This window comes from Leucoraja erinacea, chromosome 48, assembly GCF_028641065.1.
Source record: "Leucoraja erinacea ecotype New England chromosome 48, Leri_hhj_1, whole genome shotgun sequence".
Taxonomy (NCBI): Eukaryota; Metazoa; Chordata; class Chondrichthyes; order Rajiformes; family Rajidae; genus Leucoraja; species Leucoraja erinaceus.
The window spans coordinates 483,753-510,294 of NC_073424.1; the positions used below are offsets into that span (position 1 = coordinate 483,753).

The window sequence follows — 26,542 nt, forward strand, 5'->3', positions numbered from 1 at the left end:
TCAGCGCCACCGTGTGGTCAACTCTGGGCTGCCAGGGAGGAGCACCAGCCAGCCAGCTCCCCTACTGAGGCCAGGACTGAGCGGCCAGGGCAAGCCTGAAATGCTAGTGCCTCTTCCTGCCCATTGACAGAGGCAAAGACTGAGATGCTGGGATAACCTAGAGGCTGCCAGGAAAACATAGAAACATAGAAAATAGGTGAAGGAGGAGGCCATTCGGCCCTTCGAGCCAGCACCGCCATTCATTGTGTAGGTATGTTACAAAACCTACCTGAATCGTCATTGGGAATCTGCCCACAGCCATGTCCGCGATTTTGGCGCTGTTTGGAGGGGGCGGGTTTAAAACGCGATTTTTACTAGGCTGTACTAATCGCACATGTTCAGCCTAGTAAATCATTAACGAAAAATCACTGCAAGACCCGGTCGCAAAAGGTATTATTAGTTTTATAGGCCTCGATAATATAGTTATAATAGTTTTAAAATTACTCTCTGATTCCGCAACCTCTCGCAGCCCCAGGGTTTTATAAAGCAAACAATTAAAGGTATGTACCTTATTTTTACATTAAATGGGGCATATATATAACCCTGTAATTAAAGTTATCTATAGCGAGTAGTTCATTTTGGGCTTTTTATATCCCGCAGTATTTTTCTCGGCATTTGAGGGCACTAATCCAGCGCTATGTCAACGTTCTAAACCAGCGCGTTCCACATGAACCCACTAGAAAGCCGATTTAAATGGGCATTTATTTACAGCAATTGAACACTAAATTCCTTCCATTTGGCCTATAAATTAATGTAAATTAGATATAAAAATCATGTTATATTGTGAATTATTTGTGAATAATCTTTGGACACTTAGGCTATTTAAAAATGTTAATCTTTCCTTAAGAAATGGGCGTTTGACTATCCAAGATCACAGCTTTTTTGTAATGTCCATTGAAAATCAATAGGGAACAAGATGCTAATTTCCGAGTATGAAAATGGTCATAACTTTTTTAATACTTGAGATATGAAAGTGAATCTGGTGTCAAATTAAACTTATTGTTATGCTTTATCTGATGGGATAAATTGCAGACTTGATTTTTTAAATCTCAAAATTTTGTAACATTGCTACATTGTGATCATGGCTGATCATCCCCTATCAATAACCCGTGCCTGCCTTCTCTCCACTCCACTAGCCCCTAGAGCTCTATCTAACTCTCTCTTAAATCCATCCAGTGACTTGGCCTCCACTGCCCTCTGTGGCAGGGAATTCCACAAATTCACAACTCTCTGGGTACTTTATTGAACTTTAATGGTAAGTTATTTTCACATGTATTGAGGTGCAGTGAAATTACCTTCCTTGCATACCGATCAGTAAAAATCTTGCTATACCTCGGCATAATCATATGTGGCTACTAAGAGCGTGTGGAGTTTGTACGTTCGCCCAGTGACCGCGTGGGTTCACTCCGGGTGCTCCGGTTTCCTCCCACACTCCAAAAGACGTACAGGTTTGTAGGTTGCTTGGCTTCGGTAATATTGTAAATAGTCACTAGTGTGTGTGGGTGTAGGGTAGTGTTTGTGTGTGGGGGTCGCTGGTCGGCGCGGACTCGCTGGGACGAAGGCGCCTGTTTCCGCGCTGTATCTCCAAACTAACCTAAACTGAACTTGCATCCTGACGGCGAGTAACAGCGCCCCCATGTGGTCACGGACATTCTTACCGCTGTAAATAAAATAAATAGAAGTGAGTTCACACTAGAGTCAAGAGCAAAGATTATAGAGCAGAGCAAGATGCGCCACTCTGCGAAAAAAGCGCAGTACGACATGGGTATGACATGACGCCATTTTATTGAGCAGCAATGTACAATAATATTCATAGCATTTACAATAATATTAACTAAATATGTGAAGTTATCGATGCTGTATAAAACACTCTGTTCCCTACAACACGGATTATACCAAAGATGATTGAGTGGATCGATCATTGGAACGGATTACATCAAAGATACTAGAGGAGCATTGCCCGCTGCCTCTCTCGGGAGCGCCGACCGCAGGCAGACGCTTGAGGCTCTCCCACCGGCCGCCTTCATCTGGTATCGGGGGGACCGAGAATCATAGAAACATAGAAACATAGAAAATAGGTGCAGGAGTAGGCCATTTGGCCCTTCAAGCCTGCACCGCCATTCAATATGATCATGGCTGATCATCCAACTCAGTATCCTGTACCTGCCTTCTCTCCATACCCTCTGATCCCCTTAGCCACAAGGGCCACATCTAACTCCCTCTTAAATATAGCCAATGAACTGGCCTCAACTACCCTCTGTGGCAGAGAATTCCACAGATTCACCACTCTCTGTGTGAAAAATGTTTTCCTCATCTCGGTCCTAAAAGATTTCCCCCTTATCCTTAAACTGTGACCCCTTGTCCTGGACTTCCCCAACATCGGGAACAATCTTCCTGCATCTAGCCTGTCCAACCCCCTTAAGAATTTTGTAAGTTTCTATAAGATCCCCCCTCAATCTTCTAAATTCTAGCGAGTACAAGCCGAGTCTATCCAGTCTTTCTTCATCTGAAAGTCCTGACATCCCAGGAATCAGTCTGGTGAACCTTCTCTGTACTCCCTCTACGGCAAGAATGTCTTTCCTCAGATTAGGAGACCAAAACTGTACGCAATACTCCAGGTGTGGTCTAACCAAGTCCCTGTACAACTGCAGTAGAACCTCCCTGCTCCTATACTCAAATCCTGGATCAGTCTTGGATCAACTCAGGAGTGCAGGAAATGTCCACTTCCCCCAAAGATACTAGAGGAGCCTCTAGTATCTTTGCTCTTCCCTGCGACCTGATGGAAGAGCAGATTGTACAACTGCGGAGTCCGTCTCTGCTACCAACGATGTTGCGTTTGGCATCAACAAATGGCGGCCGTGACGTTCCGTTACGTACTACACGTCAGTTCATTGGATTTCGGAGGAGTGGTCTATCTTGCTCTGTTCTATAATCTTTGGTCAAGAGAGTCAAGAATAGCTCTCTCTTGAAAGCATCCAGAGAACCGGCCTCCACCGCCCTCTGAGAATTCCACAGACTCACCACTCTCTGTGTGAAAAAGTGTTTCCTCGTCTCCGTTCTAAATGGCTTACATCTTATTCTTAAACTATGGCCCCTGGTTCTGGACTCCCCCAACATCGGGAACATGTTTCCTGCCTCTAGCGTGTTCAACCCTTAACAATCTTATATGTTTCAATGAGATCACCTCTCATCCTTCTAAACTCCAGAGTGTACAAGCCCAGCTGCTTCATTCTCTCAGCATATGACAGTCCCGCCGTCCCGGGAATTAACCTTGTAAACCTACGCTGCACTCCCTCAATAGCAAGAATGTCCCTCCTCAAATTAAGGGACCAAAACTGCACACAATACTCCAGGTGTGGTCTCACTAGGGCTCTGTACAACTGCAGAAGGACCTCTTTGCTCCTATATTCGATTCCTCTTGTTATAAAGGCCAACAAGCCATTCACTTTCTTCACTGCCTGCTGTACCTGCATGGGTCACACAAGGGTCACCACGTTTCTGCTGCCATCTTGTACTCTTCAAGTTCAGAGTTGTTAAAAATGGTGGCAGGGTGGTGCAGCGGTAGAGTTGCTGCCTCACTGCTCCAGGGACCCGGGTTCCATCCTGTCTGTACGGTGTCTGTACTCTCTCCCCATGACCTGCGTGGGTTTTCCCCGGGTGCTCCAGTTTCCTCTCACACTCCAAAGACGTGCAGGTTTGTAGGTTAATTGGCATCGGTAAAAACTGTAAATTGTCCCTAGTGTGCGTAGGATAGGGTTACCGCTGGTCGGCACGGACTCGGTGGGCCAAAGGGCATGTTTCCGTGCGGTATCTCAAAACTAAAATAAACCTTTGGAACAGATTCTTGATAATTGAATAATAAAATTCCTAATTTATCAAGCATCATGGTCCAAACTCCAGAGTCCTCTTGCATTTAGAATGCATGGATGTGTTTGAAATTTCTATGTTTCCTTCCTGGGGTAAATAAAGTTATGTCGTATCATATGGGACTTGAGGGCCTGAGCAATAGGGAGAGGTTGAGAAGGCTAGGACTCTATTCACCGGAAGTCAGGAGGATGAGGGGTGATCTTGTAGAGGTATGAATTCATGAGGGGAATAGACAGGGTAAACGCACTGGGTAAATGCACAAAGGAAACCTGGGTTACTTTACCCAGAGTAGGGTAATTAAAAACAAGAGGACATATACTTATGGTGAGTGGAACGAGATTTAATATTAACCTGAGGAGCCTGATAACAGCCGGGCGAAAATTAGCGCTGAATCTGGAGGTTTTCACACTTCTGTACTTGTTGCCCGATGAGAGACAATAGACAATAGGTGCAGGAGTAGGCCATTTTGGCCCTTCGAGGTGATCATGGCTGATCATCTCCAATCAGTACCCCGTTCCTGCATTCTCCCCATATCCCCTGATTCCGCTATTTTTAAGAACCCTATCTAGCTCTCTCTTGAAAGCATCCAGAGAACCTGCCTCCTGAGGCAGAGAATTCCACAGACTCACAACTCGCAGTGAGAAAACCCTCGTCTCCGTTCTAAATGGCTTACTACTTATTCTTAAACTGTGGCCCCTGGTTCTGAACTCCCCCAACATCGGGAACATGTTTCCTGCCTCTAGCGTGTCCAAACCCTTAACAATCTTACATGTTTCAACGAGATTGCCTCTCATCCTTCTAAACTCCAGAGTGTACAAGCCCAGCTGCTCCATTCTCTCGGCATATGATAGTCCCGCCATCCCGGGAATTAACCATGTAAACCTACGCTGCAAGAATGCCCTTCCTCAAATTAGGGGACCAAAACTGCACACAATACTCCAGGAGTGGTCACACTAGGGCTCTGTACAACTGCAGAAGGACCTCTTTGCTCCTATATTCGATTCCTCTTGTTATAGGGCAAAGGGGAGAATAGGGAGTGACCGGGGTGAGACTGGTCCTTGATGATGCTGCTGGCCTTGCCGAGGCAGCGTGGGGTGTAGATGGAATGGAAGGGAGGTCGGGTTGTACGATGGTCTGGGCTGTGTCCACAGTATTTTACCAAGGGTAGGGGAATCAAATATCAAAGGACATAGGCAGGGGTTCCCAACCTTTTTCATCCCGTTTACCCCCTGCAACTTTAATAGCACATAACAATGTTACTTCACTTATTTATTAACAACTAATGATGAACAGACACCGGTATACCAGAACCAAACACAGTCAGTCAATGAGAAAAAATATGTACAAATTCAGAAACAACACATTTACCCCCTGGGAGTAAATGTACCCCAGGTTGGAAAGCCTTGGATTAAGGTGAGAGGGGAAAGATTTCCTCCCCCCACCTCTCCTCCCCTCTCCTCTTCCCTTCATTCCAGACCCCTCGCATCACCTCCCGTTCTGTCTCACCTCCCTTTCCACCTCCCATCCCCCCCTCTCTCTTCCCCTCTACCTCCCTTTCTCTCTCCCTGTCCCCTCCCTCTCTCCCTCTACCCCTCTCACTCCCAACCTCTCCATCCCCTCATCCCTCCCCTCCTCCCCCCTCTCCTCCTTCCTCCCTCTCTCCCCCTCCCCTCTGCCCCCTCTCTGCTCCCTCTCTCTCTCTCCACCACCCCCCTCTCTCTCGCCTTCTCTCCCCCCTCTCTCTAACTCCCCCTCCCCCTCTCTCCCTCTCGTTCCCCGTTCCCTCATCTCTCCACATATTTCTCTCTCTCTCCGGTTCACACATTTCCGCATCACGTGATAATTCACTGATACATTTGGTGTCACGTGATCCGGGTCGCTGCCTGTCCGGGGAATGAAGCGGCTGCACGGAGGCGTGGAGGGGTAGAGAGAGGGGGGGGGGGGGGGGGGGGAGGGGGGGGAGGGGAGAGAGGAGGGAGAGAGGAGGGAGGGAGAGGGGAGGGAGAGGGAGGGAGAGGGTAGAGGATAGAGGGTTGGGAAGAGGATAGAGGTGAGAGGGGAGGGAGAGGGGAGGGAGAGGGGGGAGGGGGAGAGGGAGAGGAGAGGGAGGGGAGGGAGAGGGTAGAGGATAGAGGGTAGAGGGAAGATGGAGGGAGAGAGGGGGAGGGAGGGGAGAGGGAGGGAGGGGGGGAGGGGGAGGGGGGGGAGGGAGGGGGAGGGAGGGAGAGGGGAGGGAGAGGGGAGGGAGGGGAGGGAGGGGGAGAGAGTGAGGAGGTAGAGAGGAAGAGGGAGGAGGGAGAGAGAGGGAGAGGGGGAGAGAGGGGAATGAAAGAGCGGAGGGAGGAGAGAAAGGGATAGAGGAGGCTGAGCCATCTTTCCCCCTCACGAACAAAACCAACCACCGTTCGATGGCCCTCCTCCTGCACCTATTTGCTAGGGGAGGGTGGGGGGAAGGAGGGGAGGAGAGAGGGAGAGGGGGGGGAGGGGTAGAGAGAGGGGATAGAGGGAGGGGGAGAGGGGAGGGAGAGGGGAGGGAGAGGGAGAGGGGAGGGAGAGGGGAGGGAGAGGGGAGGGGGGGGTGAGAGGGGGAGAGCGAGACAGAGGAGAGGGAGAGAGGGGGAAAGAGGGAGTGAAAGAGCGGAGGGAGAGGGGGAGGGGAGAGGGGAAGAGAGAGAGGGTAGAGAGGAGAGGGAGGAGAGGGAGAGAGTAGAGGGAGAGAGGGAGGGGCCTCCAGCGGGAGGGAGAGGGGGAGAGAGGAGAGGGGAGGGAGGGAGAGGGGGAGAGAGGGAGCGAGAGGGAGGGAGAGAGGAGAGGTGGAGAGGGGAATGGGGAGGGCATCAGAGATGTGGGGGAGAGATATGGAGGGGGTGAGGGAGGGGGTGAGGGAGGGGGAGAGGGTAGGGATGAGGAAAGGAAGTGAGATGGAGGAGTGAGTGATGGAGGGGGGGGGAGAAAGGGTGGAAGTGAAGTTGAGGTGGGGATGAAAGAGAGGCGGGGGATCAGCAGATCCCAGGCTTATTTGCATCAACAGGATTGTGTAGATATTGACTTCATTGAGCTGTATAGCAGGGAAACAGGCCCTTCAGCCCTCTTTGCCCATGCTGACCAAGTTGGCGTTCTAGGCTGGTGCATTTGTCCCCTCTCCTTCTAAACCCTTCCTATCCATGTACCTCGCTACTCTTCTCTCTGTTCATAGTACATAGGTGATAGGAGCAGATTTAGGCCATTCGGCCCATCAAGTCTATTCCGCCAGTCACTTATGGCTGATCCATCTTTCCCCCTCAGCCCCGTTCGAAGGGCCGAATGGCCTCCTCCTGCACCTATTGCCTATTGTCCATTGGAGCGGTGGTGACCGGTGGGGCAGGAGGATTGTCAAGCTGTGGAGATGTGGACTAGAGGGGATGGAGAGACTAGGGGAAGAGGAACCATCTGGTTTGGAGATACTAACACTGCCTTCCTGCTCCTAGGGGAGGAACCAGCTCAAACGTGGTGCTGATTGCTGAAGATGGGACGGTTGTGGCCAAGGGGGATGGACCTCCTACCAACCACTGGGTATGCGCCACTCTCTTTGCCCGTTCTGCATGTTGGGGCGGCACGGTGTCGCAGCGGTAGAGTTGCTGCCTCACAGCGCCAGAGACCCGGGTCCCATCCTGACCACTGGGGGGGCACCGTCCGCACGGAGTTTGTACCTTCTCCCCGGCGTGACGTTTCGCGGAAGATCTTCGGTTTCCTTCCACACTTTCTCACCCACTCCCTGTACACTGGGGGACAATTTACAGAAAGGCCATTAACCTCCAAACCTCCCTCGTCTTTGGAAGGAAAGCGGAGCGCTCTGGGGAAGCCCACGGGGCAAACAATAGACAATGGGTGCAGGAGTAGGCCATTCGGCCCTTCGAGCCAGCACCGCCATTCAATGTGATCATGGCTGATCATCCCCAATCAGTACCCCGTTCCTGCCTTCTCCCCATATCCCCTGACTCCGCTATCTGTAAGAGCCCTATCTAGCTCTCTCCTGAAAGCATCCAGAGAACCGGCCTCCACCGCCCTCTGAGGCAGGGAATTCCACAGACTCACCACTCTCTGTGAGAAAAAGTGTTTCCTCGTCTCCGTTCTAAATGGCTTACCCCTCATTCTTAAACTGTGGCCCCTGATTCTGGACTCCCCCAACATCGGGAACACGTTTCCTGCCTCTAGCGTGTGTCCAAACCCTTAATAATCTTATATGTTTCAAAAAGATACCCTCTCATCCTTCTAAACTCCAGAATGTAGAAGCCCAGCCGCTCCATTCTCTCAGCATATGGCAGTCCAGCCATCCCGGGAATTAACCTTGTAAACCTATGCTGCACTCCCTCAATGTACAAACTCCGTACAGACAGCACCCGTAGTCAGGACAGAACCCGGGTCTCTGGCGCTTCATTCGCTGTGAGGCAGCAACTCTACCGCTGCGCCACCGTGCCGCCCTGTGTGTACATAGATACTTTAATGTATAGGTAGACAAGGTAGTCAAGAAGACACATGGAATATCTCAATAGCAAAGGCATAAGTATGGCCTCGATTCTTGCAACGTAGAATTCTTTGCCACAGACGGCTGTGGAGGCTGAGTCATTGGATATATTTAAGGCAGAGATAGATAGAATTCAGATTCAGATTCAGATTCAATTTTAATTGTCATTGTCAGTGTACAGTACAGAGACAACGAAATGCATTTAGCATCTCCCTTGAAGAGCGACATAGCAAACGATTTGAATAAATAATAATAAGTGTCTTGATTAGTACATGTTTTAGTTTAGAGATACAGTGCGGAATCAGGCCCTTCCGGCCCACCAGGTCCGTGCCGACCAGCGATCCCCGCACATTAACACTATCCTATACCCACTAGGTACAATTTTTTAAAAATTCTTTTACATTTACCAAGCCTATTAACCCACAAACCTGTACGTCTTTGGAGTGTGGGAGGAAACCGAAGATCTTGGAGAAAACTCACGCAGGTCACGGGGAGAACGTGCAAACTCCGCACAGACAGCGCCCGTAGTCAGGATGGAACTCTGGTCTCCGGCGCTGCATTCGCTGTAACTCTACCGCTGTGCCTCTGTGTCAGAGGTTGGGGGAGGAAGGCAGGAGGATGGGGTTAGGAGGGAGAGATAGATCAGCCGTTATTGAATGGTGGAGCAGACTTGATGGGCCCAATCACTTATCACCTATGACCCGTACCGAGGTGCAGTTGGTGGAGGTAGAATGTTTTGTGTCTCACCCTGTGATTATTTGTTCCCCCACAGCTGGTTGGAGTGGACAGATGTTTGTCGGCCATCAATGAAATGGTTGAGGAGGCCAAGAAACAGGCTGGAAGTGACCCTAGAGTGCCGCTCAAGTCCCTGGTAGGTGTTGGCGCCGTGACCCTCTCCAATATCTCAGCCTCCGCCCTGGATGACCTAGAGGTCCCCCCCCCCTCCCCTTTCTAAACTCCAGCGAGTACAGGCCCAGTGCCATCAAACGCTCATCATGTGTTAACCCACTCATTCTTGTAAACCCCCTCTGGACCCTCTCCAGCTCCAGCTTGTGCTGGACATGAAGCCTTGTTAATCTGATCTCATCTGCCTGTTCCCGATCCCTGTTCTTCTAGTCCCTGCACGTCCATGTGCCAGTCTAAAGTCATCTTAAACACCACTATCGTAACATCTGGGATCCACATCTGGAAGGGTCACGACCCGAAACATCACCCATATTGACTGTCATACGCTGAGAGAATGGAGCGACTGGGCTGTAAACACTCTGGAGTTTAGAAGGATGAGAGGGATTCAGATTCAGATTCAGATTCAATTTTAATTGTGATTGTCAGTGTACAGTACAGAGACAACGAAATGCATTTAGCATCTACCTGGAAGAGCGACATAGCAAACGATTTGAATAAATAATAATAAGTGTCCGGGGGGGGGGTGGTGATTGGCAGTCACCGAGGTACGGTGACTATTGAAACATATAAGATTGTTAAGGGTTTGGACGCGCTAGAGGCAGGAAACATGTTCCCGATGTTGGGGGAGTCCAGAACCAGGGGCCACAGTTTAAGAATAAGGAGTAAGTCATTTAGAACGGAGATGAGGAAACACTTTTTCTCACAGAGAGTGGTGAGTCTGTGGAATTCTCTGCCTCAGAAGGCGGTGGAGGCAGGTTCTCTGGATGCTTTCAAGAGAGAGCTAGATAGGGCTCTTAAAGATAGCGGAGTCGGGGGATATGGGGAGAAGGCAGGAACGGGGTACTGATTGGGGATGATCAGCCACGATCACATTGAATGGCGGTGCTGGCTCGAAGGGCCGAATGGCCTACTCCTGCACCTGTTGTCTATTGTCTATTGGGATTCCTGGGATCATTCTTCTCCTTTTTCAGGGCATGTCGCTGAGTGGCGGGGAGCAGGAGGAAGCCGTGGCCAAACTGGTGCAGCAACTGGAGGACAGGTACCCAAACCTGAGTGAGAGTTACCACATAAGCAATGACGCCATAGGAGGCATCGCGACGGCCACCGATCGCGGTAAGATTCAGTATCGTAGCTTCTTAAGAAGTATGGGCTTATATTCATTGGAATTGCTTTCTCAGGCTTGTATTCACTGCAGTTTAGAAGGATGAGGGGGTATCTTATAGAAACATATAACATTATAAAAGGACTGGACAAGCTAGATGCAGGAAAAATGTTCCCAATGTTGGGCGAGTCCAGAACCAGCAGCCACAGTCTTAGAATAAAGGGGAGGTCATTTAAGACTGAGGTGAGAAAAAACTTTTCACCCAGAGAGTTGTGAATTTGTGGAATTCCCTGCCACAGAGGTCAGTGGAGGCCAAGTCACTGGATGGATTTAAGAGAGAGTTAGATAGAGCTCTAGGGGCTAGTGGAGTCAAGGGATATGTGGAGAAGGCAGGCACGGGTTATTGATAGGGGACGATCAACCATGATCACAGTGAATGGCGGTGCTGGCTCGAAGGGCTGAATGGCCTTCTCCTGCACCTATTTTCTATGTTTTTCCCTCCTCCCCCCCTCCCCTTCCCAGCTCTCCCACAAATCCCACCGTCTCCGCCTACTGCCTTTCTTTTTCCCGCACCCCCCCGACATCAGTCTGAAGAAGGGTCTCGACCCTAAACGTCGCTGATTCCTTCCCTCCATAGATGCTGCCTCACCCGCTGAGTTTCTCCAGCATTTTTTGCCTACCTAAATTCTTAAGGGATTGGACAAGCTAGATGCAGGAAAAATGTTCCCCCATGTTGGGGGGGAGTCCAGAACCAGGGGTCACAGTTTAAGAATAAGGGGTTGGACTGAGGATGAGGAAAAACGTTTTCACCCAGAGAGTTGTGAATCTGTGGAATTCTCTGCCAGATTTAGCTCTTAGGGCTAATGGAATCAAGGGAGAAGGCAGGAATGGGGCATTGATTTTGGATGACCAATCATATTGAATGGCGGTGCTGGCTCGAAGAGCCGAATGGCCTACTCCTGCGCCTATTTTCTATCTTTCTATGCATTATATTTATCTAAGACACAAGGAACTGCAGATGCTGGATTTCATGAACGAAGCAAAGTGCTGGTGTAAATCAGCGGGTCAGGCAGCATCTCTGGGGAATGTGGATAGGTGACGTTTTGGGTCAGGTCTCGACTTCAGACTGATTCCCACCCACACGGTGGCGCAGCGGTAGAGTCGCTGCCTCACAGCGCCAGAAACCCGGGTTCGATCCTGACCACGGGTGCTGTCTGTACGGAGTTTGTACATTCTCCCCGTGACCGCGTGGGTTTTCCCCAGGTGCTCTGGTTTCCTCCCACTTAGTTAATGCTACTTTACTATAAACGAGCACCTAGATACAGTGATAATCCGTTTCTTTTTGCATCCAGCTCCGTTAAAATCTCACAATATATAAGCACAATGACACTAGGTGCAGGAGTCGGCCATTCGGCCCTTTGAGCCAGCACTGCCATTCAATGTGATCATGGCTGATCATCCCCAATCAGTACCCCGTTCCTGCCTTCTCCCCATATCCCCTGACTCCGCTATCTTTTTAAGAGCCCTATCTAACTCTCTCTTGAAAGCATCCAGATAACCAGCCTCCACCGCCCTCTGAGGCAGAGAATTCCACAGACTCACCACTCTCTGTGAGAAAAAGTGTTTCCTCGTCTCCGTTCTAAATGGCCTACCCCTTATTCTTAAACTGTGTGGCCCCTGGTTCTGGGCTCCCCCAACATCGGGAACATGTTTCCTGCCTCTAGCGTGTCCAACCCTTAACAATCTTATACGTTTCAATTATATTTGTGTACGAGAGTACTGACTGTCGATTACTCTGAGGCGTTATACAAGAGTCGCCATGTTTCTGGTGCCATCTTGTACCTTTCAAATCTAAAGTTATTAAATGTTTTGAGAATGTAAACAGCAGGACAGACAAAGGAGAGTTAGTGGATGTTGTTTACCTGGATTTTCAGAACGCCTTTGTGAAGGTGAGGCTGCTGAAGTGGTTAAATGCTTTTAGATTGATTAGAAGGACTGGATGTTACAATCCCTGAGGTTTTTCACTACAATTGACATTTGACATTCTTGGGGGTGATTTTGCTACCAATCAGACACATCTTCAGTTGTGTACCTCAACGTCACTGGGTGTTTCGGCCTTATATCACAAGACATCCTCAGTCGAGGCAGGCCCACCGCAGGGTGTGTGTCTATGGTTAGTCTCTAGATGGTCACATGGCAGCCCAGACAGCATCTTTTAGTACATGTTATAGGAGCAGAATTAGGCCATTGGGCCTATCAAGTCTACTCCGCCATTCAATCATGGCTGATCTCTCTTTCACTGTCAACCTGCTCCCCATAACCCCCGATACCCGTACGAATCAAGAATCTGTCAATCTCGGCCTTTAAAAAGGCTCTGTCAATTCTTCCCTTCCCTCTCGTACCACCCCCTCCCCGGGCACTTTCCCTTGCAACCGCAAGAGATGCAACACTTGTCCCTTTACCTCCCCCCTCGACTCCGTTCAAGGACCCAAGCAATCGTTCCAGGTGCGACAGAGGTTTACCTGCATCTCTTCCAACCTCATCTATTGCGTCCGCTGCTCTAGATGTCAGCAGATCTATATCGGTGAGACCAAGCGTAGGTTGGGCGATCGTTTCGCCGAACACCTCCGCTCGGTCCGCAATAACCAAGCTGACCTCCCGGTGGCTCAGCACTTCAACTCCCCCTCCCACTCCGCCACCGACCTCTCTGTCCTGGGTCTCCTCCGTGGCCACAGTGAGCAGCACCGGAAATTGGAGGAACAGCACCTCATATTCCGTTTGGGGAGTCTGCATCCCGGGGGCATGAACATCGAATTCTCCCAATTTTGTTAGTCCTTGCTGTCTCCTCCCCTTCCTCAGCCCCCCTGCTGTCTCCTCCCATCCCCCAGCCTTCGGGCTCCTCCTCCTTTTTCCTTTCTTGTCCCCGCCCACCCCCGCCCCCGATCAGTCTGAAGAAGGGTTTCTGCCCGAAACGTTGCCTATTTCCTTCGCTCCATAGATGCTGCTGCACCCGCTGAGTTTCTCCAGCTTTTTTGTGTAACCTTCGATTCTCCAGCATCTGCAGTTCCCTCTTAAACTCTGTCAATTGCTGTGCTGGTTGTAATATTCCTCCTGCCTTCTCCTTTTCTCTTCAGCCACAGTCAGTGACTGCTCCATTCTGCTTTTGTCCTTCCATCTTCCTCTCTACCGCTGACTGTGGCTGGCTGGGCTCTGGACTCGTGTCCGTTGGTGGGACAGTACTTGGTTGAGCTTCACCTGGGGTGCTGATACCCTGTGGAACAGCTGTGGTGGTGAACCTGCCACTGGGCTTCACTCCACTGATTTGGCCTACCTCTTAGAAAGTAATGGTCAGTGCAAGGCCCCACACCAAACTCTCTCAGGAACTTTTCCCTGCCCTGGTGGATCTTGAGACCCTTCTCTGATGTTATCTTTTCCCAGCCACAGATACAGCTTCATAGAAACATAGAAACATAGAAAATAGGTGCAGGAGTAGGCCATTCGGCCCTTCGAGCCTGCACCGCCCTTCAATATTATCATGGCTGATCATCCAACTCAGTAACCCATCCCTGCCTTCTCTCCATACCCCCTGATCCCTTTAGCCACAAGGGCCACATCTAACTCCCTCTTAAATAGAGCCAATGATCTGGCCTCAACTACCTTCTGTGGCAGAGAATTCCAGAGATTCACCACTCTCTGTGTGAAAAATGTTTTCCTCATCTCGGTCCTAAAAGATTTCCCCCTTATCCTTAAACTGTGACCCCTTGTTCTGGACTTCCCCAACATCGGGAATAATCTTCCTGCATCTAGCCTGTCCAACCCCTTAAGAGTATTGTAAGTTTCTATAAGATCCCCCCTCAATGTTCTAAATTCTAGCGAGTACAAGCCGAGTCTATCCAGTCTTTCTTCATATGAAAGTCCTGCCATCCCAGGAATCAGTCTGGTGAACCTTCGTAGCTTATGTCCTGCCGGGGCTGCTGCTCTGTCAATTGCTGTGCTGGTTGTAATATTCATAGTCAATTCCTTCCGTAGCAATATAAGGGTGGATCCAAAACGCTGATTAGCGATGGATCCTGCTGGCCCAACACATTAAATATATATATATATAATACATGGTGGAATACTTGACTGTAGGTTGTAGCTTATACTTCTTCTCAAGCTGGATTTCTCCAGTGTATTGATGAGAGACCGGGCTTGTCTCAGTTTGATGTATATTGAGACAATGACCGGTGCCGTTGAAATGTGTCTACCAATTGATAAGAGAGACAAGCTCAGACGCGTTGTGCAGTGATGTGTATTGGCTGCATCTAGTGACCATGACTAAGATCTTTGGAATGTGATTAAGTCACACACCGTATAAAGCACCGTGCAGATCTTTGGTAACGCGGGCAAGGCAAGTGTCTGTTGCTTACTTGACTGGTGTATCCACGTCACTTCCGCAGGCCGATGATCAGTAAAGCTTGAGTTGGTCTAACTAACGTTATTGCGAGTTGTCTGTTTATTAAGAAGTGAACCTCATCACTGCTAAGGAAGATTGGAGCCCACAGTATCAAAGGGCAGATACAAAGCAGGTTGGCTGGATGGCAGAAGACAAAGAGTGGCAATAAAGGGGGTTTCATCTTGTTGGTTGCCAGTGACTAGTGGAGTTCCGCAGGGGTCAGTGCTGGGGCCGCTACTCTTCACGTTCTAAGTGAACGATTTGGACGAGGGGATTGAGGCTTTGTGGCCAAGTTTGCGGAAGATACGAAGATGGGTGGAGGGGCAGGTCCTGTAGAGAATGTGCGAGTGCCGGAGGGTGGGCGCGCCGCCGGGAACAAAGGAGGATCCGTCGTGGGGGGAGGGGGAAACAAAGGTGGGCTGGCGCGGGACACTTTGTAACTTTGTCGGTGCCCTTTATGTGGCGGCTCTTTGCATACCTTGGGTATGTAAACACACAATATCACTGAGACTTGTAACACAATATTCATACATTCAATTCAATCATTCATTCACTCATTCATTCATTCATTCACTCATTCTTTCAACTCATTCATTCACTCATTCATTCACTCATCCATTCATTCACTCATGCACTCATTCACTCACTCATTCACTCACTCATTCATCACTCACTCATTCATTCACTCACTCATTCATTCACTCATTCATTCACTCACTCACTCATTCATTCACTCACTCATTCATTCATTCACTCATCACTCACTCATTCATTCACTCACTCACTCATTCACTCATTCATTCACTCACTCATTCATTCATTCACTCATACATTCTTTCACTCACTCACTCATTCATTCACTCATACATTCACTCACTCATTTATTCACTCACTCAATCATTCACTCAATCATTCATCCATACATTCATTCATTCACTCATGCATTCATTCATTCACTCACCATTCAATCACTCATTACATTCACTCATCATTCATTCATTCACTCGTTCATTCATTCATTCATTCATTCATTCATTCATTCATCACTCATTCATTCACTCATTCACTCATTCACTCATTCATTCATTCATTCACTTCATTCATTCATCATTCATTTCACTCATCACTCATTCATTCATTCATTCACTCATCATTCATTCACCATTCAATCACTCATTCACACTCATTCATTCACTCACCCATTCATTCATTCACTCAATCATTCATTAATTCACTCATCATCCATTCATACATTAATTCATTCATATTTGTCTTGTCATTGTTACAGGTGGAATCGTGTTGATTTCAGGAACGGGTTCCAACTGCAAGCTTGTCAATGGTGATGGATCAGTGGTTGGATGTGGAGGCTGGGGCCACCTGCTTGGAGATGAGGGGTCCGGTGAGTGGGGACAAAGATCCCAGACCCACGAGATCGCCACGTTTTGGCAATGCCGCTTTTGACGTTTCAGCTATTTTGATTTTAAAGGGGATTTGAAATTGATATAGAAATGGGTAAATTCTGGATCACAAGGTCATAAGTGATAGGAGTAGAATTAGGCCATTCAGCCCATCAAGTCTACTCTGCCATTCAATCCTGGCTGATCTATCTCTCCCTCCTAACCCCACTCTCCTTCCTTCTCCCCATCACCTCTGACACCCGCACTAATCAAGAATCTATCCATCTCTGCCTTAAAAATATCCACTGGTGACCACAACCTTTTGTGGCAAAGAATCCCACAGATTCACCACGCTCTGACTGAAGAAATTCCTCCTCATCTCCTTCCTGAAAGAATGTCCTTTAATTCTGAGGCTGTGACCTCTGGTCCTAGACTCTCCCACTAGTGGAAACATCCTCTCCACATCCACTCTATCCAGGCCTTTCACTATTCGGTAAATTTCAATGAGGTCCCCCCCTCATCTAATTACCCTCCTCACCCCAAGTTGGCCTTTTCCCCGTCCTGTTTCCCCAGATGAACAGACTATAACCTACACATCCTCCTTATGATTTCCAAAACTGCCGACAACGTGCCCAAAGACCGGATAACCGGAGAGGAGGTTGGAGGGAGACCATCTCTCTATGGTTTAAACCAGCATCTGCAGTTCCTTTCGACACACAGCCGATCTATCTCTCTCTCCTAACCCCATTCCCCTGCCTTCTCCCCATAACCCCTGACACCCGTAGAAAAGTCTCTTGCTTTCCCATTGCAGCTTATTGGATTTCCCACTTGGCGATTAAGACGGTCTTTGATGCCACAGACAGCTTGAGACCCGCTCCACACGATACCTCGCTGGTACAGAAGGCCATGTACGACTATTTCCAGGTGAGAGGCTACGGTTTGATGAGGGTTCATGTGGGTAACTAACGTGGGGAAGTGTGACAATAGACAATAGACAATAGTGCAGGAGTAGGCCATTCGGCCCTTCGAGCCAGCTCCGCCATTCAATGTGATCATGGCTGATCATCCCCAATCAGTACCCCGTTCCCGCCTTCTCCCCATATCCCCTGACTCCGCTATCTTTAAGAGCCCTATCTAGCTCTCTCTTGAAAGCATCCAGAGAACCTGCCTCCATCTGAGGCAGAGAATTCCACACACTCACCACTCTCTGTGTGAAAAAGTGTTTCCTCGTCTCCGTTCTAAATGGCTTACTCCTTATTCTTAAACTGTGTGGCCCCTGGTTCTGGTCTCCCCCTACATCGGGAACATGTTTCCTGCCTCTAGCGTGTCCAAGCCCTTAACAATCTTATATGTTTCAATGAGATCCCCTCTCATCCTTCTAAGCTCCAGAGTGTACAAGCCCAGCCGCTCCATTGGTATATACGCACTTAGGTAAAAGGCATCTGAAGATGAAAGGTTGCAGATGAGCTTGGTACCAAGGGATCTAGGTGTTCCTATGCATAGAGTCACACAGCATAGCAACAGGCCCTTCGGCCCAACACATCCATGCCGGCCAAAATGCCCCATCTAAGTTTGACCCATTTGGCCCATATTCCACCAAACCTTTTCATAAGTGCATGTGATAGAAGCAGAATTAGTAAAATCCAATTAAAAATAGTCCAAAGGTCTATAACGAGGTAGATGGTAGCTCTGGGCCACTCTCTAGCTGTTTAATTTCAGGTCTGGTCACTTTTCATAAGTTCATGGAGCAGAATTAGTCCATTCGGCCCATCAAGTCTATTCCACCATTCAATCATGGCTGATCTATCTCTCCCTCCTAACCCCATTCTCCTGCTTTCTTCCCATAACACCCGTACTATTCTGACACCCGTACTAATCAAGAATCTAGCGACCTCTGCCTTAAATATATCCATTGACTTTACCTCAGCCAAGCAGGTTCTCAGCCATGATCACATTGAATGGCGGTGCTGGCTCGAAGGGCCGAATGGCCTACTCCTGCACCTATCGTCTATGTTTCTATATCGCTCTCTTTCTCAAATTCTTACCTTTCTCTCCAATACATGCAGATACCTGACAGAATGGCATTGCTAACTCACTTCTACCGGAGTTTTGAGAAATCCAAAATCGCCGGGTTTTGCCGAGTGTTAGCGACAGGTAAACTTGCTTTTATTTAGGAATAATCTACACTGGATCGGAAGGAATTGGTTTGCCTTCGGTTTATTATTGTCATGGCCTCGTTCATTTGTAAATGTTCTTTGATTAGTATAGAACATAGAACAGCACAGCACAAGGCCAACAACGTTTTGGTTTAGGAAGGCACTGTAGATGCTGGTTTAAAGTGAAGATGGACACAACATTCTGGAGAAACTCAGCGGGACAGACCGCATCTCTGGAGAGAAGGACAATAGACAAAGGAGTAGGCCATTCGGCCCTTCAAACCAGCACCGCCATTCAATGTGATCATGGCTGATCATCCCCAATCAGTACCCCGTTCCTGCCTTCTCCCCATATCCCCTGATTCCGCTATTTTTAAGAGCCCTGTCTAGCTCTCTCTTGAAAGTATCCAGAGAACCTGCCTCCACCGCCCTCTGAGTCAGAGAATTCCACAGACTCACAACTCTCTGTGAGAAAAAGTGTTTCCTCGTCTCCGTTCTAAATGGCTTACCCCTTATTCTGAAACTGTGGCCCCTGGTTCCGGACTCCCCCAACATCGGGAACATGTTTCCTGCCTCTAGCGTGTCCAAGCCCATAATAATCTTATATGTTTCAATGAGGACACCTCTCATCCTTCTAAACTCCAGAGTGTACAAGCCCAGCTGCTCCATTCTCTCAGCATATGACAGTCAATGTGGGTGATATTTCAGGTTGTGACCCTTCTTCAGACTGATAGTCTGAAGTCTGCAGAAGGGTCTTGACACAAAACGTCACCCATTCCTTCTCTCCAGAGATGCAGCGTGTCCTGCTGAGTTAGTTACTCCAGCATTTTGTGTCTCATTTTTTTTGGTTTAGATTAGTCAGATTCAGATTCAGATTCAATTTAATTGTCATTGTCAGTGTACAGTACAGAGACAACAAAATGCATTAGTTTATTGTCATGTGTGTATCAAGGTACAGTGAAAAGCTTCTTTTTGTTGTGTGCTATCCAGTCAGCAGAAAGACTATATGCGATTCCAATCCAGCCGTTCACAGTGTAGAGATACAGGATATAGGGAAAGAAAGATTTAAAAGAGTGGTGGCTGTAATCAATGATAACAGCTCCAATTATTGGACCTTGTATGAGAAAGAACTACAGATGCTGGAAAAATCAAAGGTTAGACAAAAATGCTGGAGAAACTCAGCGGGTGAGGCAGCACCTATGGAGCAAAGGAAATAGGTGACGTTTCGGGCCGAGACCCTGGAGTTTACACCCCAGCGGTATGAACATTGACTTCTCCAATTTCAGGTAGTCCTTACTTTCTCCCTCCTTCCCCTCCCCTTCCCAGCTCTCCCACGGTCCAATGTCTCCGCCACTTCCTTTCATCTCCCCCCCCCCCCCCACATCAGTCTGAAGAAGGGTCTCGACCCGAAACGTCACCTCTTCCTTCGCTCCAGACTGAAGTGGAGGTGGGGTGGGGGGGGGGGGGGGGGGGGGGGCAGGAAGAAGAAAGGAAGAGGCGGAGACAGTGGGCTGTGGGAGAGCTGGGAAGGGGAGGGGAAGGAGGGAGAAAGCAGGGACCTGGAGAAGTCAATGTTCATACCGCTGGGGTGTAAACTGCCCAAGCGAAATATGAGGTGCTGGTCCTCCAATTTGCGGTGGGACTCACTCTGACCATGGAGGAGGCCCAGGACAGAAAGGTCGGATTCGGAATGGGAGGGGGAGTTGAAGTGCTGAGCCACCGGGAGATCAGGTTGGTTCTTGCAAACCGAGCGGAGGTGTTGGGCGAAGCGATCGCCAAGCCTGCGTTTGGTCTCACTGATGTAGAGCAGTTGACACCCAGAGCAGCGGATGCAATAGATGAGGTTGGAGGAGGTGCAGGTGAACCTCTGCCGCATCTGGAAAGACTGCTTGGTCCTTGGATGGAGTCAAGGGGGAAGGTAAACCGACAAGTGTAGCATTTCCTGTAGTTGCAAGCGTCACCCATTGCTTCTCTCCAGAGATGCTGTCTGTCCCGCTGGGTTACTCCAGCATTTTGTGGCTCCCTGCAACTCCTTCCTACACATTCAAAGGATGTTATTTGGGCTCGAGGGTCTGTGCTATGGGAAGAGGTTAAGCAGGCCGGGACTCTATTCCTCGGAGCGTAGGAGGATGAGGCGTGATCTTGTGGAGTTGTACAAAATCATGAGAGGGATAGATGCTGTAGAGTCTTTTGCCCAGAGTAGGGGAATCGAGGACCAGAGGACATAGGTTCAAGGTGAAGGGGTGTCTTAGGATTTAATAAAAATCTTTCTCACACAAAGGGTGAATGGAACGAGCTGCCAGAGGAGGTAGTTGAGGCTGGGAATATCCCAACGTTTAAGAACCTGTTAGACAGGTAGATGGATGGGACAGGTTTGGAGGGATATGGACCAAACGCGGGCGGGTGGGACTGGTGTAGCTGGGACATGTTGGCCGGTGTGGGCAAGTTGGGCTGAGGGGCCTGTTTCCACACTGTATTATCACTCTGTGAAACTGGTGCAGAGTGGGTGCAGGGTCTAGATGTTACTCCCCGTCATGTTCCCTGGGCAATGATTACATCCACCCTCCCTCCGTTCTTTTCAGTGGCACACGATGGCGATGCGTTGAGTCGCAGCGTGTTCCGGAGAGCCGGCGCGGAATTAGCCCGGCACGTGCTGGCTGTGATGCCGGTAGCGGACAAGGTAAAACCAAGCGAAACGCTGGCGGTGGGTGAGTCAGAGGTTACGCGCGAGGACTAGGTGGAGGAGTGCGTTCGTAGAGGGGGCAAGTTGGGCCGAAGGGCCTGTTTCCACGCTGTATCACTGTGACTCTATTTGTTGCAGGAGCTTTTTAATGGAGTCCATGGTCTACCCATAGTGTGTGTGGGTGCTGTGTGGAATAGCTGGGACCTTCTCAAAGACGGTGAGTTTGGGGCGAGTGACAGTGGGAGTTGCAGGGGTCCGCTGAGAGTCTGGCTCATAAGGTTCAGTTTAGAATAGTTTTGACATACAGCGCGGGAAACAGGCCCTTCGGCACACCAGGTCCGCGCCGACCAGCGATCCCCGCACGTTAACACTGTCCTGCAACCACTAGGGACAATTTTTACATTTACACCAAGCCAATTAACCAACAAACCTGTACGTCTTGGGAGTGCGGGAGGAAACCGAAGATCTCGGAGAAAACCCACGCAGGTCACAGGGAGAATGTACAAACTCCGTATGGTCAGCGTCCGTAGTCGGGATCGAACCGGGGTCCCCGGCGCTGCATTCGCTGTAAGGCAACAACTCTACCGCTGCGCCACCGTGACTGCCCGTCATAAGTGATAGGAGCAGAATTAGGCCATTCGGCCCTCCAAGTCTACTCCGCCATTCAATCATGGCTGATCTATTTCTCCCTCCTAACCCCATTCTCCTGCCTTCTCCCCATAACCTCTGACACCCGCACTAATCAAGAATCTATATATCTCTGCCTTAAAAATATCCACTGACTTGGCCTCCGCAGCCGTCTGTGGCAATGAATTCCACAGATTCATCACCCTTTAACTAAAGAAATTGCAGTTGTATAAGACGTTGGTGAGATCGCATTTAAAGGCTCAATGGATATTTAAGAGTCTCGACCCGAAACGTCGCCTATATCCTTCGCTCCATAGACGCTGCCTCACCCACTGAGTTTCTCCAGCATTTTTGTCTACCTTCGATTTTTCCAGCATCTGCAGTTCTTTCTTAAATAATGGATATTTAATGTTAATATGCACTTAAACATTACACAGAGAAATTCATTTTGCATATAATAATGTTGGAATTGAATTGAATAAATTGGATTGAATTGAATATATTTTATTAGCCAAGTACTGTATGTTTACATACAAGGAATTTGCCTTGGTGCTTTGCTCACAAGTAACAACACGATATAGACAATTAAAAATAAAATAATTAGCCGCTAAGTGGTTAAGAAGGAACTGCAGATGCTGGAAAATCTAAGGTAGGCAAAAATGCTGGAGAAACTCAGCGGGTGAGGCAGCATCTATGGAGCGAAGGAATAGGTGATGTTTCGGGTCGAGACCCTTCTCCAGACTGATGTGAGGGGGGGGGGGGGGGGGGGGGAAGGAAGAAGAAAGGAAAATGTGGAGCCAGAGGGCTGAGGGAGAGCTGGGAAAGGGAGGAGAAAGCAGGGACTACCTGAAATTAGAAAAGTCAATGTTCATACCACTGGGGTGTAAACTGACCAAGCGAAATATGAGGTGCTGCTCCTCCAATTTGCGGTTGAGCTCGCTCTGGCCATGGAGGAGGCCCAGGACAGAAAGGTCGGATTCGGAATGGGAGGGGGAGTTGAAGTGCTGAGCCACCGGGAGATCAGGTTGGTTATTGCGGACCGAGCGGAGGTGTTGGGCGAAACGATCGCCAAGCCTGCGCTTGGTCTCACCGATGTAGAGCAGCTGACACCTAGAGCAGCGGATGCAATAGATGAGGTTGGAGGAGGTGCAGGTGAACCTCCGCTGCACCTGTGGTGGGTAAGTGGTGATAGGGAAGGGGTGCGTGGGGAAGGGCCCAGTCTTTGCAGACTGGAGTCGGGCTGTAAGTCGTGTGAAGTGGTGATTGGGGAAAGGAGTGGGTGGGTAGATGGGGGAGGGAGGGAGGGAGGGAGGATACCGGAGTTGTGTTTCTGTCTATCGACCCTGCAGTAGTACTAGTTCAGGGCGTTGGTCAGCTGACGATTGTCCAAGGAGCGGGGGGCTTTCCTCTTATAGCTGGTGATTTTTTGCATGCCCTTCCACACACTGAAGAAGAGTCACCAGCTGAGAACTTGCTCCTCAACTTCTCAGAGTACCTTTCCTTGGCTGCTCTGATTCCTCTTATCAGCTTGTACTTGGCCTGCGTGTAGAGGTCTGCATCCCCGCTCCTGCAGGCCCCTTCTTTAGGCTGGTGGTGTCACCATCTTTGGCTCCCTCCCGAGAACATGGATTGTAAAAAGAACAGTAATACAGTTCACCGTGGACTTAAGGTGCAGGAGTAGGCCACGCAACAAAAGCTTTTCACTGTACCATATAACCATATAACCATATAACAATTACAGCACGGAAACAGGCCATCTCGACCCTTCTAGTCCGTGCCGAACACATAATCTCCCCTAGTCCCATATACCTGCGCTCAGACCATAACCCTCCATTCCTTTCCCATCCATATAACTATCCAATTTATTTTTAAATGATAAAAACGAACCTGCCTCCACCACCTTCACTGGAAGCTCATTCCACACAGCCACCATTCTCTGAGTAAAGAAGTTCCCTCTCATGTTACACCAAAACTTCAGTCCCTTAATTCTCAAGTCATGTCCCCTTGCTTGAATCTTCCCTACTCTCAGTGGGGAAAGCTTATCCACGTCAACTCTGTCTATCCCTCTCATCATTTTAAAAACCTCTATCAAGTCCCCCCTTAACCTCTGCGCTCCAAAGAATAAAGCCCTAACTTGTTCAACCTTTCTCTGTAACTTAGTTGCTGAAACCCAGGCAACATTCTAGTAAACCTCCTCTGTACTCTCTCTATTTTGTTGACATCCTTCCTATAATTAGGCGACCAAAATTGTACACCATACTCCAGAATTGGCCACACCAATGCCTTGTACAATTTTAACATTACATCCCAACTTCTATACCTCAGTGCACGTGACAATAAACGGAACTGAACTGATCTAAAAGTCCTCTCTCCCCCTCCCCCTCTCTCTCTCTCTCTCCCCACCCCTCTCTCCCTCTCCCCCCCCCCCCTCCCCTCTCTCTCTCTCCCCCTCTCAGGGTTTCTCGAGGTGATGATGGGTGCGGAGGAGCAGAGGGCAGTGGGCAAGCAGCAGACCAGGTTTTCCCTGATGAAGCTGAAGCAGCCGTCTGCAGTGGGAGCGGCCAGTCTCGGTGCCAGACACGTGGGCTACGAGTTGCCGATGCAGTACGCGGATAACGTGGCGATCTTCTACACGCACGGCGACAAACGCTGACACAGCAAGCCTGCCACCGGGACAACGCCACTGTCTGAATGTTCATAAATGATAGGAGTAGAATTAGACCATTCGGCCCATCAAGTCTCCTCCGCCAGTCACTCATGGCAGATCTGTCTCTCCCTCTCAACCTCATGCTCCTGCCTTCTCCCCACAATCTAATCTCTGTCTTAAAAATACCCGCTGACTTGGCCTCCACAGCCTTTTGCCGCAAAGAATTCTCTGGATACTTTCAAGAGAGAGCTAGATAGGGCTCTTAAAGATAGTGTAATCATGTGAGATGGGAAGAAAGCTGGAACGGGGTACTGATTGGGGATGATCAGCCATGATCACATTGAATGGCGGTGCTGGCTCAAAGGGCCGAATGGCCTACTCCTGCACCTATTGTCTAATTCCACAGATTCACCACCCTCTAACCAAAAAGACACTCTTTATGTCTGTGTAAGAAAGAACTGCAGATGCTGGTTTAAATCGAAGGCAGACACAAAATGCTGGAGTAACTCAGTGGGTGAGGCAGCATCTGTGGTGAGAAGGAATGGGCGATGTTTCGGATCAAGTCGAGACGTTTCAGGTCTGAAGAAGGGTCTCGACCCGAAACGTCGCCCATCCCTTCTCTCCAGAGATGCTGCCTGTCCCGCTGAGTTACTCCAGCATTCTGTGTCTTCCTCCTTCCGAAAGGAACGTTTTCTAATTTAGAGGTTATGGCCTCTAGTCCTAGACTCTCCCACTAGTGGAAACATCCTGTCCACATCCACTCTATCCAGGCCTTTCACTATTCGGCATGTTTCAATGAGGTGTCCCCTCATCCTTCTAAACTCCAGCGAGTACAGGCCCAGCGGGCTCGTAGACCAAAACCACGGCAAATTTGTACGATGTCCATTCAACGATGCTTTTTCATTCATGTACGTTTAGTGTTCAGAGGTTTATTTGAAATCTAATCATTCATTGTCACTTCCTTATTAATATGATGGAACATGTTGGCCAACGTGGACAAGTTCGGCCAAAGGACCTGTTTCCACGCTGCAACCTCAGTATACGTTCAATAAACTAAACTAAACTAAAAGGTTCTATGATTCTCTAATGTTTAAGAAAGAACTGCAGATGCTGGAATAATCGAAGGTAGACAAAAATGCTGGAGAAACTCAGCGGGTGAGGCAGCACCTATGGAGCGAAGGAATAGGTGACGTTTCGGGTCGAGACCCTGGAGTTTACACCCCAGCGGTATGAACATTGACTTCTCCAATTTCAGGTAGTCCTTACTTTCTCCCTCCTTCCCATCCCATTCCCAGCTCTCCCACAGCCCACTGTCTCCGCCACCCCCCCCACATCAATTTGAAGAAGGGTCACGACCCGAAACGTCACCTATTCCTTTGCTCCATACGTGCTGCCTCACCCCCTGAGTTTCTCCAGCATTTTTGTCCACCTGTGATTCTATAATAATCGCTACCAAACAAACTCATCCATGTTAGTTTAGTTTGGAGTTACAGCGCGGAAATAGCCCTTTGGCCCGCTGGATCCGCGTCGACCAGCGATAACTCCGTACACGAACATCAACTTGCACTCAAGGACAGTTTGCAATGTGTATCAAAGTGTCAGACAATTTGCAATGTGTCTGAACGTGTCCAAGAAATCCTGAAATGGGAGGGAGAGGAGCCTGAGGTTGTGGTGCATATAGGTACCAACCACATGGGTAGAAAAAGAGAAAAGGTCCTGAAAGAAGAATTTAGGGAGTTAGGTAGAGAGTTAAGGAGAAGGACTGCAAAGGTAACAATCTCAGGATTACTGCCTGTGCCACGCAACAGTGAGAGTAGGAATGGAGCGAGGTGGAGGATAAATGAGTGGATGAGGGACTGGTGCAGTGGGTATGGATTCAAGTTCCTGGATCATTGGGACCTCTTTTGGGGAAGGTGCGACCTGTACAGAAAGGACGGGTTGCACTTGAACTCAAGGGGAACCAATATCCTAGCGGGGAGATTTGCAAAGGCTGCTGGGGAGACTTTAAACTAGAACGGTTGGGGGGAAGGACTCAAATTGGGAAAGCTAGCAGTCAGTGTGTGAGGCAGGAGGCAGAGAATGGTAGCACTCTGACACAAAATGTAGGGGAGAGAGAAGAAAAAGACAATAAACAGAGAATAAGAGAGGGTGGGTTTCTTAAATGTGTATATTTTAATGC

General features: G+C 49.0%; 1 protein-coding gene across 2 annotated transcripts; it reads left to right on the forward strand.

Moving 5' to 3' along the window:
- Positions 1 to 5,696: 5,696 nt before the first annotated feature.
- On the forward strand, positions 5,697 to 25,432 carry nagk (N-acetylglucosamine kinase). Of its 2 annotated transcripts, none has more exons than XM_055664872.1 (10): positions 5,697 to 5,829; positions 7,374 to 7,458; positions 9,183 to 9,281; positions 10,288 to 10,429; positions 16,142 to 16,252; positions 17,062 to 17,174; positions 18,317 to 18,404; positions 20,989 to 21,110; positions 21,228 to 21,306; positions 24,173 to 25,432. In XM_055664872.1, exons 1-10 carry the CDS (start codon positions 5,801 to 5,803, stop codon positions 24,367 to 24,369), a joined length of 1,065 nt encoding a protein of 354 aa, XP_055520847.1. In that variant the 5' UTR covers positions 5,697 to 5,800; the 3' UTR covers positions 24,370 to 25,432. The 2 variants fall into 2 exon arrangements, with proteins under 2 accessions (XP_055520847.1, XP_055520848.1); XM_055664873.1 differs by having other exon boundaries at positions 5,764 to 5,829; positions 20,989 to 21,086.
- The last annotated feature ends 1,110 nt before the right edge of the window (positions 25,433 to 26,542 follow it).

What these genes read in the sequence shown, in the direction of transcription:
- nagk (XM_055664872.1), top strand. Translation starts at nt 5,801, where the DNA reads ATGAAGCGGCTGCACGGAGGCGTGGAGGG. An exon ending in CTGCACGGAGGCGTGGAGGG is followed by an intron (nt 5,830 to 7,373) that starts GTAGAGAGAGGG and finishes TCCTGCTCCTAG; the next exon opens with GGGAGGAACCAGCTCAAACG. An exon ending in CCATGTACGACTATTTCCAG is followed by an intron (nt 17,175 to 18,316) that starts GTGAGAGGCTAC and finishes CAATACATGCAG; the next exon opens with ATACCTGACAGAATGGCATT.